This window comes from Mauremys mutica, chromosome 12, assembly GCF_020497125.1.
Source record: "Mauremys mutica isolate MM-2020 ecotype Southern chromosome 12, ASM2049712v1, whole genome shotgun sequence".
Classification (NCBI taxonomy): Eukaryota; Metazoa; Chordata; order Testudines; family Geoemydidae; genus Mauremys; species Mauremys mutica.
In genome coordinates this window covers 69,832,028-69,847,591 of record NC_059083.1, presented here as the reverse complement: position 1 = coordinate 69,847,591, position 15,564 = coordinate 69,832,028, and the positions used below count along the sequence as shown (strand labels likewise).

Sequence of the window (15,564 nt, the reverse complement as noted above, 5' to 3'; positions counted from 1 at the left end):
TGAAAGCTGCCGGAATCGACAGCTTTTTAGAAAATGTGTAAACGGTCTCTGCTTTTCGCTCGTGCCCCTTTATCTGGTTTAAGTGCAGTGAGGAGTCTCTGCATCCAGATGCTGAATCAGGGCAGAGCCCCCCTGCCTGGCAGAGACGCTGGTTACTGATTTCCCTGCCACAGTAAGTAAACAATGCACCTTGCTACGCTCCTTCCTGGGGCACTGTCTGCACTGGGGGCTGCAGCCTGGCAGGATCAAGGATCACAAGTCAATCCATGTAGATTTCAGGGCTGGAATTGGACTCCACTAATGGGAATTCTTTATGAATGTGAGATTTGTGTATGGGGGCGGGACTAAAGGGAATGGTCAATATTTATATTTCCCCTTAACCAATGGGGTAGGGTATAAAGTGAGGGAGGGGGCTGGTCCTCACAAAACATCAGGGACATCCAGAGCATGGGGTGGCATCCCTGCCTATCCTGGGTAATAGGCACTGATGGACCTGTCCTCCGTGAACTTACCTAGTTCTTTTTTAAAACCTATTATAGTGTTGACCTCCACAACATCCCCTGGCGAGGAGTTCCCCAGGTCGACACAGCTAGTCTTCTACTCACTCGGAACTTCCCCATTCCTGTCAGCAGCAGTGATACTCAGCCCCCACCACTGCCAGCCCCTGTCCTCTCCTGGTTCAGGAGGAGTCTCACTAACAACCCCGCCCTCCCATGTCACCCATGAAAGTTCCCCCTTAAACCCGAGCGAGTGGCTGGGAGCTCAGTGAGTAACACGAGTCAGCAGGCTCCAGACGAGGGCCAGACACACATAATCTATGATGAGAACTGCCCAGGGTGAAAGCAGAGCCCCTCCCCCTCCCCCTCCCAACCCGGGACACGACCCAGTGGAGGAGGAAACTGCCCTGCAGCGTTATTCACAGGTGCTGCCAGACGGCCTGGGTGAGGGGCGCTCACCGTGTTCCCTGGGGCGAGCGCGGGGCGGGGCGCTGGGAAACTGGCCGGGAGCTAAACCGGACTCTCCAGGGCAGCACCCCGGTGCCCCCCCGCACACATGTGCCCAGCGCTGCAGCCCCGCGGAGCCCAGAGGCTTTGCGTGTCCAGAGCGCCGGACGCCGGCCTGCCTGGCTGCGGGCCCCGCCCCCCGCGGTACCTGTAAGATCCGCGCCGGGATTTACCTGGGGAGATGGTGAGTTCCACAGTGGCCCTGAGATCAAGGAGCCCAGGTCTCCCCACCCCGCAATGGTACGTGCCGGCGTCTGCCGGTGTCAGGTTCTCCACGGTCACGGTGAACGCGCGCTGGGTGCGATTGTCTCGGATGGAGACTCTGCCCCGTGTCACCTCTGCCTCTGACCCGTTGGTCTCGACGATGTGACGCCCGTCGGAACAGAACAAACTTCCTGCCCGACACCAGAACTTCTGATAATGCTCATAGCCCGCCCGGTACCGGCACTGCACAGCCACCGACCCGCCCGGGGGGGCGCACACTGGCCCGGGGCCCGTCACCGCCCAGCAGCCTGCGAGGGACAGAGACAGTGAGACCCGGGGCGCCGCTTCCATCTGATCAAACACAAAACGCCCCAGCGCCCCAGGGAACGTTGTGGCGCCAGCTGAGCCCCTGACACGTGACCCAAGGGGACGGGCCTGGCACTGCTGGGACATGGAGGGACCCGCCTCATGGCCGGCCAGGCAATAACCCCCAAACAATCACTCCCCCTCCTCCCCCCACAGACAGGGGCAGGTTTCCGCTCACCCCCCCCTGCTCTCAGAGTCTGTGATGTGACACTGGGTCAGCGGGATCCCCAGTCCCCTTCCTTCGGGCTGGGTCTGTCATCACTAACCCCCGGGGAGAGACCCCCCCCTCCCAGGGGAGTTTCCCCTCCCTCAGTGCCTGAACCGGGGCAGGGAGAAGTATCCGCTCTGCAGGAAGCGCAGCGGGTCGCTGGTGCTCGGAATAACCCACAGTAGAAAACGTATTTGCAGGATCATAGGGGCTGCTGCAAGTCTGGGCCCCCTGTAACCTCCCTGATAGAGCATCATGGGGAAAATGTGGGGGCAAATGTAACCTCACACAAACCCTTCATGGCCACAGAGAGAGACTCCGGGACAAATTTAAATCACCAACCTGCAGTAGCTTTACTAACAGGGGATCTCTGCAAAAAAACTCCTATTTAATTAACAGCTACATGAACCACGAGGAGCCGTTCAAATGACACCTGCCCCGACTGAGAGGCAGGTACTTTAGCAAAGGCACAAAATCCCAGTCTCCGGGAGCGGTGCCCGGGGATCCTGCAGGCTCAGGGACGGTTCCTGGAATCCCTCCTCAGCAGCTGTCCTCCGATAACACACACGTGGGTGTGCGACGGGCCCGAGTAGGAACAACGCTGCCTGTTTCTGCTGGTGCATATGCTGCTCATTGCTGCCTTACCTGGGAAAAGCATCCAACCCAGAATGGGGAAAATCCTCATTGTTCTGCCTCTTCCCACTGCCTGGTGGGACGTCGATTCCAGGGGAGTCTCCAGGAAAATCCTTCCTTTGTGTTACTGGGAAGCACCGGGTCCGGGTTTCTCCTGTAGGCATTTGCAATGAAACAGCCTCTCTAACTAACTGCAAGGCTTCCTCTTATCTACTCTACCTCAGTTCCCTTGGGAAAGGCTAACGGGGAAGTGGCTGGCGTGTGACTCAGTGCATGGTGGTTTGATTGCTGTGGTTGGGATGTTCCGTTTTTGTTTGGTGACACTTGCGCCAGGATCTATTACAGGGCCTGATGGAAAATGGAAGCTGCAGTAGCAAGGAGTTCCTGAAATGTGTGTGGATTTCCACCATGAAACCCTTCATTTTAAACATGCCAAATATTCCCAGCTTCTCTTATTTGGCAGATCTGTCCTGGGCAGTGTGTAAACAAGCTCCCTGCTGCCCAGTGTCCCAGCCCAACCCTACAGAAAATAGACACCATCTGCAATAACAGCCGCTGAAAATGAACACATCCAGTGGCACCAGATGCCTCTTAACGTTTGAACGTTATTCTTACATCAGGTTGAAAGGCTTAGTGTGGAAAGCTTTCCTGCTGCTGAACAATGTGTAATTGAAACTGAAACCTTTGTGGGAAAATTCCAGTGAAATGTGTTTGTTTTCCAGCAGGCAAATTTGAGATGAATTTTGTTTATTTTGAACCAATGTTTCAAAATTAAATGAAAATGTTAGTTTTGTTTGGATGTGGACTGCTTCCTTTAGGTTTTTTTGGGGGGAAGAAATGAAGTGAAACAACACTTTAAGTCAAATCAAAAAGTTGATTCAAAATGAAAACTCTTGTTTTTAATACGTTTAAAACTTCTGAGAAAACCTGAAAATTTTCCAATGAATGTTTGAACAAAGATTTTTTTTAAAATTTTTTTTTGTAATTTCTGATAAGGAAAACTGACCAGCTCCGCTTTGTCCTACCCCAAACTGTCATGTCTCCTGTCTCTATTTAGATTGGAAACACTTCGCAGCAGGGGCAGTCTCTAATTTTGTATTTGTACAGCTCCCAGCACAACTAAGCCCTGATCTCTATTGAGCCCTCTTGTTACTGCAGAGCTAGAAATAATTAGCAAGAACAATGGTGTTGGTGTCCCTAGCCCTAAGTGAACCAAAGTTGTGACTCTAGGCCTGAGTAAACCAAAGTTCTTCCATGCTGTAAACTTTAACCAGCCTAAGATGCTAATAAACAGCAAGCAAAATGTGTAATAGTCAGCTTTTCTAGCAAACAGCTAACAGCTGTAGCTTTGCTCAAATTAGCAAAAGTGGTAGTAATAGAAAGGGGGAGAAAGGGGAAAAGTCTACATGCGCCTGGGCCAACAAGGCCAAAGATAAGCATGTGGACGGGAACTTTTATAACACGCTAAAATGTAATGCTTAAAGTAACTGCTGTTGGGGAAAAAAGGGGTGAGGGGGAAAACAAAACAAAAGGCTTACACAAAGAGCTTAAGATATAAATACTGGGACCCCGCCTGCGTGCGGGTGTGCAGGATTTGAGATTGCTATTTCTCCCTTGCACCTTATTTGGGCTCAAATAAACTTGGTTTGCTTCTCCACCCTGGTGTGTTAATTAGTGCGACGCACACCGGGCAACGAACCCCGCTGTTGCCCCCCCTCGGGCCCTTTGGGTCGGCAACAATGGCAGCCAAAGTTGCACCCCAACACATGTCTCAATCCAAAACTGTTAACACATGGAAATCAAAAGCTAAGAGGAAAGGCTTTGGCATTTCTTTCCACATCTGCATTGCCTGTAGGGTTGGGAGTTCCGCACTTCAGCCCTCAAGGTTTCCGCTTCCATTTCTAAACAACGAAAATGCAACATGTAGCCAATGTCAGCAAACTTGCACCCTTAACAGTGACCTCATATGCACTTCTGTCAAGAGCTCAGCAACTCGGACTGTCACATGGCCCATGCACTTGGCAAGGTCCTTTTGCCTTAGCACAGTCAGGTGCTTGTTAAGGTTTTGTGGTTGGAGATAGTGACTGGGGGCTTGTCTACACTTGAAAGGCTGCAACGGCACCGGTGTAGCTGCGCCCCAGTAGTGTTTGAGCGTAGACCCAACCTATCACCAATGGGAGGGGTTCTCCTCTTGACAGAGTTATGACTAGACAGTTACAAACTACTCTCTAGGCAAATATCCCCTCTACAGAACTGATCTTTGGGCAATTACCATTTGAGGAGCAACAATGTGGCCAAAGGACAGAGCCCAGAGTGTCTTAGATTTCTTGCAAAATGGGAACATTTTTCATCACACAAGGGACAAGTAAATTATGCTCAAAGTTCATGTTCTGGAGTTTGGATTTTGCCTCTTCAATGAGAATTTTATAAACTAAAGGTTTAAAAATCCTGTGAAACTGAAAACATCCGACAACTCCATAACCATAGAGCCACATTTCTCTCTTGTCCAGCTGAACAGATCCTGGGGAGTTTCATTGTCTGTAAGCCCAGCCATTGGCTCTTTGAACTCACTCCTCACAGGAGAACAGCAACTGTTTAATTCCATCAGGCCACGTGTCCATCGGACAAACCACAGACTCCAGTTCCAGCCGAGTGTGTCGGTAAATCCTCTGCCTACAACAGCTGCTGGAGTTTGTCCAGGTCAGATTTGGTTCTAAACCCTGTTGCTTCAAATTTTGCCAGGTCGGGATCAAGCAGCCTGGATAAGGACTATGCAGCCCCCATCCCCACTCTGCCTCATATCCAGGGTTAGTGTTTGGGCGGCTACTTCACAGGGCTGTACAGTGTTTCCTCAGGGGGCTCGGCTGGGCGTGTTGTCTTGGGGCGCTGCTCCATGTTGGCATAGATGGGCTGCTGGTCGGGGGTGGAAATCGTCACAGTGACATAAGAAACCTCTTCTGACCCCTGAAATGAAAACTTCGTTGATCAGAGGGAAGAAGCTAGAACAGGAGCCCAAGTATCTGCAGCTGAGCAGCCCCTGGCTTCATGAACTTCAGCGGGTCCCTTTAACCAAGTGACTTGTCTGGGCTGTGAATTGAGGACTTGTCTCTGAGATCCCTAAAGTACCCGTGGACGGGTGCATTACCCCTTTCAGCCACAGCAGTCTGGGGGCAATCGGGAAGCCCTGCCCTGCGGCTGAGCTAAATAAAGAGGGAAAGGAAGCAAGGGGGAGAACAGGGAACTGAAACCCAATTGCCTGTTGGCTATCCCAGGCCCCAGGTCTCTAGTCTGAGCTGGGCCCTACATGCTCTGTTCTCAGTCAGGGCTCTGAGGTAAAGGCCTTGTGAACTGAGCTATGTGGCTCCTCTCCTGAGCTGGTGTCTAGGGAAAAGACCAACTTCCTCCTGGAACGCTGAGGAAACTAGAAACTCCGCTGGCTGGGGTTAGTTGGGGGGCGTCTCAAAGGGGACGTGTTTGTCTGGTAGCTTGGTGTTGGCCTGCCCAGCACTCTAAAGAACGGTTCCTGTTTCTGCGATTGGCCCCTGTCCTGAGAGAGTGAAGGGAGGTGCAGGAGGCTCTGTGGTGTATGGGGTGACTGTAGAGGAGAGCAGAGGAAAGAATCGTTCTTCTAGAACAGGGGTTCTCAAACTTTTGTCCTGGTGACCCCTTTCACATACCAGCCTCTGAGTGCGACCCCCCCTTATACATTAAAAACACTTGTTTATATATTTAACACCATTATAAATGCTGGCGGCAAAGCGGGGTTTGGGGTGGAGGCTGATAGCTCCCGACCCCCCATGTAATAACCTCACGACCCCCTGAGGGGTCCCAACCCCCAGTTTGAGAACCCCTGTTTCTAGAACAACTGAGTAGGTCACCTAGCCTACCCAGATGCTAACACCAGACAGCTTCCTATGCTGTGGGCCTACCCTGCAGCTCTCACTCATGCAGGTCCCCCCCATTGAAATGTTTGGGACTATTTGTCTGAGTAAGGGCTGCAGTCTCGAGTCCAGTTTTAAATAAGTCCAGTTTATCTTAAGGCTGCAGAGCTGGCAGGGAGGGGAGTTCCCTGCCTTGTTAAATGTTTCCCGCTGAGCCCTGAGTGGGTGATCACGATTTAGCTGCAGTTCTGAGCTCCTCAGGACAGCTCTTGCATTTTCTTCCTACCTGACAGTGGGGCTGGATTTCCACATAATTGCAGTCAGGGTTCACTGAGTTAGGAAAGATCTCAACATTGCTGTAAAATCTTGTTTGGTCAGTGGCTCCAGGGGAATCTATAACCGCATACTCTTGACTGCCGCCTGCTGCATTGTTCCCAACCGCCTGAAATGAAGGTGAGCTGAGTTCAGCGCAAGGAGATACATGAGGGCTCTGTGTCTTAGTCAAATCGACAATGTAGCTATTGGGATGGCAGCTGGGGTGGAAATAAGGCACCTCTTGTCATGGGATCTCCTCACCTGCTGAGCATGATTTAAAGCTGCAAGTGGCCCAGAGCAAGAGATTTTAAAGGCAACGAATTTGCTTATATCCTAGTGTAATAAAAACTCCCCATTTGGAGTCCCAGCCTGGGAACATGGACATGGGAACTAAGGGGTCAGCAGGTTCTGGGTGTAAAGATGTTGACTTTCAGTGAGGCATGTGCATAGATTTGTACACACCTAACCTAAACAAATACGGCTCTGCCCATAGGAACTGGGTATTTCTATCCAGTCCCTTGTCACCACAGTCTGACTGGATTGGAGGGAAGGGGCAGCACCTTAATGATGTCACAGCCATGTACAATTTCCAGCAGGGTGGGCCTAGAATCTCATCCCGCTCAGAAAAAATAAAAATCCCTCCACCTGCTGGGGCTGATTGATGTGCAAAACTACATGTACAATGTTGCACCTGACTTACACTTGCCAGGCTATACTTGCCTGTACTGATGTGATACATGCACACAATTGGTGTAAGTGCTCCTGCAAACGGGGCATGACGATGTGCACAGCCTAGGGGTTCTGGGGTTTGGAAAATCCAGCCCCGGATGACTAATATGTGGATAGAAATGTTACTGGTGGAAGCTAAAAATCTCAAGAGGAGCTGTACATTGATATAAGAGCCACACTGGCAACTCTTCACCACCCAAGATTTGCTGACTTTGGGGCAGATTTGCTCTGGTAGAGGGGTGCAGCATTGTCCGAATGCAGGAGAGAATCTGGCCTGTTCATTTGTAGTGGAGTCACTCTGGATTTACACTGGTGTGAGTGGAGAATAAGTGTTTGTAGCTCCTGTTGCTTTATTTCCATGAACTACTTATTCTAGTGGAAAGATACATGAACTTCATCCATATTCTAATTGTAATAAGCCACAACGGAGAACAGATCAATGAGCTCCTGGGAAATGAAAGCATGAAACCAATGACACACCCACAGTATGTGGCAAAAGCCCCATTGCAGCTGCCTATCGTGGCTCATTGTTCTGTTTTAGTCCAAATCAGTTTCCTGTGTGAATTCAGAGATTCCCCATTTCTGCAGTTTCTCTTTTTTGGAAACGAGACCATAGGTCACTCGGATGCAATTCAGTAAAGTCTGAGTCAGTCTATTGAGAATGGTCCCTCTTGAAGGCCCATTCTCTGGGCCCTCCCCTCCGCACCTGTGATATTACTCCTCCCTAGGACAGCATTGAAGAGGTGATGTTACCAGGACATACTATAATTTGCCTTACCAAATTTGAGAGGTTGGTTTTCTTGTCCCTCTGCACAGATGCTCCTGAAAGCTCTGGATGAGACAGAAAAGAGATCGAATTAGAGCCAAGTTACAGCAACAGGTCAGGGGGTAACTGCGGCTCTCACAGCTTTGCAGGTCTAAGTTGCAGGGCTGACCTGCAACTGTTTTTCAGGGGAGACACACACTGAGTCTAGGTTAACTCCGTGCTGCCCGGCCACTGATCCAAAAGGAAATGGGTCTGTTCTCTAGCTGCTAACTGAGATCCGGCCGACTGCACCAGTCAGTGACAGCTTTCCATCACCTGCACAATACAGGCCTCTGAACCAAACTCCAGTTTCTCTTTATATTCAGTGTGGACCTAGCCTACTGAACCGAACCAAACGGGGGCAGGGCAGCATAAATCCATCCAATCAATACAACCAAACTTTAAAAGATCCTTCAGTGCTAGCACAAGCTCCCATGTGAAAATGGTCTCTTCTACAGGAATGGTCCCAAACACCACAGCTTCCAACAGCTACGCTCCATTGTCTGAGGCAATCACCGGAGAGTGCTGTAATGTATTTAGTAACAGCTGATCCTGTGGAACTGACTGACCCTGAAATGATCCATCGCTATCCACACACTGCCAGATCCTGGACTGATCAGAGCTCACCTGAGCTCTCAAGCCAGGCTCCCATGTAGTGACACAGGGAGTGAAAAGGAAGGAGACCTTGGTGTCTAGGATCGGACTCTGATACCCTTACTTAGGGTAGCACCTTTGTTCCACAGGGAGTCCCACTGATTTCAGTGATGGAGTAAACAGCTACACAGCATGAGGGGGTGAGTGTATATGCAATTTAGAGCTGGGCAAATAACGGATACAGGGGAACTGACAACTTCAAAACAATGAAATCCATTTTTTTTCAGGTTAAATGAAACATTTTGTTTAGATACAATTGAAATGTTTCCCTTTGGTTTTGACTGTTTTCAACATTTGATTGTTTTTACACAGTTTTTGAAACAAGAATTTGTTTCAAATTGAAAAACCCAAATATTGGTATTGCTGAGTCTGCATTTTTCTCTGAAAAACAGTTTTGGTGGTAAAACTCTTCCCAGCTCCAGCTGAGATGTAGAACAAACACCATAACCAGAGTTCTTTGCAGACTTGGACAGTGTTGCACACGGGTCTCTCATGCATTTCAGACATGCTCTGTGGAGCTCAGCAGGGTGCAATAAGCAGAGAAGTCACTTAGTGGCAGAGGTGCTGGAACAATGTGTATAGTGGGGGTGCTGAGAACCATTGAATCAAACTGTAAACCCTGTATATGATGGAAACCACTTCCAGCCAAGTGGTGCAGCAGCTCCCCTATTTCCAGCCCCTGTGCTCAGTGGAGTTCTGGACTTTCCTGTTTGGGAAGAGGGAGGGTGGGAGAGAAGCAGCAAGGATCAGAAACACGGCTCATTGGAGGACACATGCAGGATTTCACTTACCTTTTTTCCTCTTCTTGGACAGTCTCACCAACATCACAGCAGTGAGCAGAAACAAAATGAGAACGAGCAGGACACATGGTAGCAGGATGTGGAGAAGGATGTTTGACTGTGGGGCCCTGTTGGAAAAAGAGAGAAGGTCTGTTTCCCACTTTCTCCTTCTATTGCTAATTCAGCCAGGAGCAACTGTTTGTTTGCACCAGGCCCACGGGTCCAGCAGATTAATATCCTAGTCCGGGGTAAATCTAACTCAGGTCACCTATCAAATGAGTTTGGCACCTGTACCAAATATGTACAAATGTGAGTAGCCAGCAAGATCGTGCAGTCTGTAGGAAGAGTCTGATGCAGCAGGCATGGTCTGTGCCCTGTGCATGTGTTGTCTGCCGAGGTCACAGAAACTTTGAGGGTGAAGCTTTGTCTGGACCCCTCGGGTGGGTTGGTCACACCCAGCCGCCCCATCCTGCCCATCTGATGCTAATGTGTAGCTGATGCTGGGTGGGGCAAGTTTAAGGATGTCCAACGCTGCGTTAGTCTGGTCATTTTCCTCACCGCATGGCTCATTTCTCATGCACAGTATTGTATCTGGACACTATCTCACGCTGCATGGGAGTGTGCTTAGCCAGCTACATAACTAACTTCATCTGTCCCTTTTTTTAGTCTTGTCTTTGAAATGAGCAGCAGCCTCTCTGGTACAGCTGATAAATATGTGGTATAACTAACTTGTGGTGAATTTTGTTCATTCTTCGGTATTTTCAGGTCCAGTCCTACAAACATTTTAAGCAAATACTTAACGTTCGAAACATGCGTAAAGTTAAGCAAGCATGTAGAAGGGTTTGCAGGATAAAGGCCTTAGACATATTGGTTTCCTTTAGGTTTTTTCCTGGCACCAGGGATTCTGGAGTTTTAATCCACTTTTTATTTTAGCCGATAGAAACCTTATTTTGTTAAAAGGGACAGCGTCAGATCATACTAAAGATCAACAGAGATGTTTCCATGCATCGTTTTAAATTCCAGTGTAAATAAGTAAGGATGCCCCTTGCAGCGCTGGCAGCTGGCAGCCCAAACCTGGCAGGATGAAGCTAGTCAGTGCATGGGCTGGAGTGGAACTAATTGGAAGCAAAAGTGAAACTGACCAGTCGGTTTCATTCTGGAAGATGCTCAGAGCTCAAAAAGTGAACAAAATAAACAGGGAAAAGATCATTCGATTTTTAAAATTCTTAGTTTGAAATATTTTGGCTCTAGATCTTGCAGCTTGTCTACAGCTGGAGCTTGTTCAGCGCTGATTCGGCTGCACCCTTTGCTGACTCCCCTTGTCAGGAATAGATCGTATAGACCAGGATGTAGATGTCCCTGGGACTAGTCATGTGACTCAAATGGCCCATGTGCCTACGCGCTGGCAGGGGCAGACTCTCAGGGGTGGTGCAGGAAGTGGGACGAACAAGCTGTGAGGAGGGAAATGAATGAGGAAGGGGGACGGTTACAGGAGTGTGACCACATGGCTCACTCAGCAGGCAGGGCACGTCTTAGTGGTTTAATGGGGGAGGGTTGTAATCAGATGTGACCTGACAGAGCTAAGCACGTGCAGCATTTTAAGCACATGAGCAGCCCCACTGAACTGCAGAGAAGGAAGAGGGGTCACGGTTATAGCCCAGAACAGCTTCACTTGTTCCTGCAGCCCAGGCAGAATGACTGTTCTGTAGGGTTTAGCCCAGGCAGCTCCACATGCCAGGAGACAGCTCATGGTTAGGCTGTAGGGGGGGATGAGAGAAGACAGAGGAGCAGGGTTTAGTGTCCTGGCCTCACAGATCAGAGAGCTCATGTGCAGAGGCAGAGACAAGTTGTGATTTTTCCGGTCTCAGACATGACGTCTGGTGAAATGCAATACTGAGCTGTGAGGGAAGAACAAGGGGGTATATACACCCTGACGTTGCACTGATTCCAGGGAGCTGGCAGCCCATAGGGAGTGATCCTTGCAGCCCAGACAGACCTTCTTGTGTGGTGGGAGCTCACCCTAGTGTCCTAAAAATAGCTGCATAGCTGTTGCTTAGACTTTGTGGTCTGGGCTGTCATCACGCCTAGGGGTCAGGTGTGAGCTTCAGAGCCCAGACTCCAATGTCTGCACAGCTATTTTTAGCACATTATCGCAAGCCCCATGATCACCAGTCTGTGTACCCAGGCTGGATGCTCGCACCCAGCTGCAGTGTAGACACACCCATAAGTGACTCTGGCTGGAGCACTGGTACTCACACCAAGGAAGTGGTATCCTGATTAGTGGAGGAGCTGGATTTCCCTTCCTCAGCAGTTGTGCAGATGGAAGTAGATTTTGATGTGGAAGAAGAAGCTGGTTGCACTGTCGCTGACAATGTCGCTGATGATGACCTTTCTGTTGAATTAGGGGAAGAATTAGCTGTCGCTGATGATGACCTTTCTGTTGGGAGTGGAGAAGAAGTAGCTGTGGATAAAAACAGACTCAGTCAATCAGATTCCCTGGGACAAAATGCCGTTTTCTCAATGGCACTAAACATTCTTGTTCCTAAAAACAAGGTTTAGGCTTCAAGAGAAACAGGGGAGGGATTCTCCTCTCTGCCGAGGCCCCTGCAGGCTGCTCCCATGGGGTAGAGGGGCCCTGAAAGCCCTGCAGTCACCAGGGCAGAATTGTCCCAGCAGAAGAACTGCATCAGGCTGCAACAAGTGGCCCTGTGCTGCCTCCCACCACTGAGAACACTGGCTGGGGGAGGCATATCTCACTTAGGGCCATAGAAACTCTCTGCTTCTGGGGGATGCAGAGTGGTACGTGGGCAGCCCGTGGGGGCAGGTTGTGGGAAATTAGAGCAGCTGCTCCTCTACCTAGTGCACGTGACGGCTCAGAACTGGAAAGATGCCAGGGTGACTTAAAGCCACTTTGCCCCCCTCCCCCAGGGTGCGCCGCCCAGAGGCAGAGCAGAGAATTTTAGCCACAGATTCTTCCCCTCTGGCCAGCCCATGCTTTGCTGAACTAACTTCAGCAACAAAGTTAGTACATCCACCCTCGCTGTTCTCTTTGCCCCTCTCTCTCTGGCTGGTACCCATGGCAGTGGCTGCAAGATGAAAGAAACCAGGGAACAGGGCGTCAGCTGGCGAAAGCTGCCAGAATCGACAGCTTTTTAGAAAATGTGCAAACGGTCTCTGCTTTTCACTCATGCCCCTTTATCTGGTTTAAGTGCAGTGAGGAGTCTCTGTGTCCAGATGCTGAATCAGGGCAGAGCCCCCCCTGCCTGGCAGAGACACTGGTTACTGATTTCCCTGCCACAGTAAGTAAACAATGCACCTTGCTACGCTCCTTCCTGGGGCACTGTCTGCACTGGGGGGGGGGGGAGGGGAGGAGGGGTGCAGCCTGGCAGGATCAAGGATCACAAGTCAATCCATGTAGATTTCAGGGCTGGAATTGGACTCCACTAATGGGAATTCTTTATGAATGTGAAATTTGTGTATTGGGTATGGGGGGGGGGACAAAAGGGCAGGCCCAATATTTATATTTCCCCTTAACCAGTGGGGTAGGGCATAAAGCTGGGGGGTTGGTCCCCACAAAACATCAGCCCTCCCCTAAGAACATAAGAACGGCCCTACAGGTCAGAGCAATGGTCCACCCAGCCCAGTATCCTGTCTTCCGACAGTGGCCAATGCCAGGTGCTTCAGAGGGAATGAACAGAACCGGTAATTATCAAGTGATCCATCCCCTGTCGCCCATTCCCAGCTTCTGGCAGACAGGGGCTAGGGACACCATCCCTGCCCATGCTGGCTAATAGCCATTGATGGACCTATCCTCTATGAACTTGTCTCATTCTTTTTTTAACCCTGTCACAGTGTTGACCTTCACTGCGAGTCTTTTAGTCACTTGGAACTTCCCCATTCCTGTCAGCAGCAGTGATACCCAGCCCCCACCGCTGCCAGCCCCTGTCCTCTCCTGGTTCAGGAGGAGTCCCACGGGGCACTAACAGCCCCGCCCTCGGGAACCAAAGCCGTGTTACCCATCAAGGTTCCCCCTTAAACCCGAGCGAGTGGCTGGGAGCTCAGTGGGCCGGACACACACAGTCTATGATGGGAACTGCCCAGGGTGAAAGCAGAGCCCCTCCCCCGCTGCAAACCCCCCTCCACACCCGGGACACGACCCAGTGCAGGAAGAAACTGCCCTGCAACGTTATTCACAGGTGTTCCCAGCTGGCCTGGGCGAGGGGCGCTCACCGTGTTCCCTGGGGCGAGCGCGGGGCGGGGCGCTGGGAAACTGGCCGGGATCTAAACCGGACTCTCCAGGGGCAGCGCCTTGATTGACACCCCGGTGGCCCCCCCCCCACGTGCCCAGCGCTGCAGCCCCGCGGAGCCCAGAGGCTTCGTGTGTCCAGATCGCCGGACACCGGCCTGCCTGGCTACGGGCCCCGCCCCGCGCGGTACCTGTAAGAGCCGCGCCGGGATTTACCTGGGGAGACGGTGAGTGTCACAGTGGCCCTGAGATCAACTTCCCAACTAATGTCTACCCCGCAGCGGTACGTGCCGGCGTCTGCCGGTGTCAGGTTCTCCACGGTCACGGTGAACGCGCGCTGGGTGCGATTGTCTCGGATGGAGACTCTGCCCCGCGTCACCTCCGCCTCCGACCCGTCGGTCTCAACGATGTGACCATTGGAACAGCGCCAACTTCCTGCCCAACTTCCTCCGTCCCGGCACCAGAACTTCTGATAATGCTCATAGCCCGCCCGGTACCAGCACCGCACCGCCACCGACCCGCCCGCGGGGCCGCGCACTGCCCCGGGGCCCGTCACCGCCCAGCAGCCTGCGAGGGACAGAGACAGTGAGACCCGGGGCGCCGCTTCCGTCTGAACAGACACAAAACGCCCCCGCGCCCCGGGGAACGTTGTGGCGCCACCTGAGCCCCTGACACGTGACCCGAGGGGAAGGGCCTGGCACTGCTGGGGGATGGAGGGACCCGCCTCATGGCCGGCCGGGCAGTAACCCCCCAAACAATCACTCTCCCTCCTCCCCCCACAGACAGGGGCAGGTTTCCGCTCACTCCCCCCTGCTCTCAGAGTCCGTGACGTGACACTGGGTCAGCGGGATCCCCGGTCCCCTTCCTTCGGGCTGGGTCCGTCATCACTAACTCCCGGGGAGAGACCCCCCCTCCCAGGGGAGTTTCCCCTCCCTCAGTGCCTGAACCGGGGCAGGGAGAAGTATCCGCTCGGCAGGAAGCGCAGCGGGTCGCTGGCGCTCAGAATAACCCACAGCAGAAAACGTGTTTGCAGGGTCATAGGGGCTGCAGCAAGTCTGGACCCCCCGTAACCCCCTGACGGAGCATCAAAGGGCAAATGTGGGGGCCAATGTAACCTCACACAAACCCTTCATGGCCTCAGAGAGAGACTCCAGGACAGTCCCGTCGTCCGCTTCTGGGCTGGGATGTTTTGGTAACTTACAAATGTAAAGCCCCAACCTGCAGTAGCTTTACCAACAGGGGATCTCTGTGAAAAAGCTCCTATTGAATGAGCAGCTACAGGAACCGTAAGGACGGAGCCGTTCAAACGATACCTGCCCCGAGCGAGAGGCAGGTACTTTCGCAAAGGCACAAAATCCCAGTCTCCGGGAGCGGTGCTCGGGGCTCCTGCAGGCTCAGGGGCGGTTCCTGGAATCCCTCCTCAGCAGCCGCTCCCCATAACACACACGTGGGTGTGCGAGGGGCACGAGGAGGAACAACGCGGCCTGTTTCTGCTGGTGCATACGCCGCTCATTGCTGCCTTACCTGGGAAAAGCATCCACCCCAGAATGGGGAAAATCCTCATTGTTCTGCCTCTGCCCACTGCCTGGTGGAACGTCGATTCCAGGGGAGTCTCCAGGAGAATCTTTCCTTTGTGTTACTGGGAAGCACCGGGTCCGGGTTTCTCCTGTAGGTGTTTGCAATGAAACAGCCTCTCTAACTAGTTCTTTCACGGAAGGGTTCCTCTTATCTACCCTACCT

The 15,564-nt window shown here is 51.8% G+C and overlaps 1 protein-coding gene across 1 annotated transcript; it reads right to left on the bottom strand.

The window, feature by feature from the left end:
- Window positions 1-1,007: 1,007 nt before the first annotated feature.
- Window positions 1,008-4,823, bottom strand: LOC123347011 (CMRF35-like molecule 1). Its single transcript, XM_044984435.1, has 3 exons — window positions 4,688-4,823; window positions 2,428-2,569; window positions 1,008-1,516 (listed from the first exon to the last, which is right to left on the bottom strand). The coding sequence occupies exons 2-3, from the start codon at window positions 2,465-2,467 to the stop codon at window positions 1,008-1,010; spliced, it is 549 nt and encodes a 182-aa protein (XP_044840370.1). The 5' UTR covers window positions 2,468-2,569; window positions 4,688-4,823.
- Between the last annotated feature and the right edge of the window lie 10,741 nt (window positions 4,824-15,564).

Excerpts from the sequence above, each read along its gene's own strand:
- LOC123347011 (XM_044984435.1), bottom strand. The coding sequence starts at position 2,467 with ATGAGGATTTTCCCCATTCTGGGTTGGATGCTTTTCCCAG. Across the intron at positions 1,517-2,427 it reads GGGTTGGATGCTTTTCCCAG|GCTGCTGGGCGGTGACGGGC; the intron begins GTAAGGCAGCAA and ends TGTCCCTCGCAG.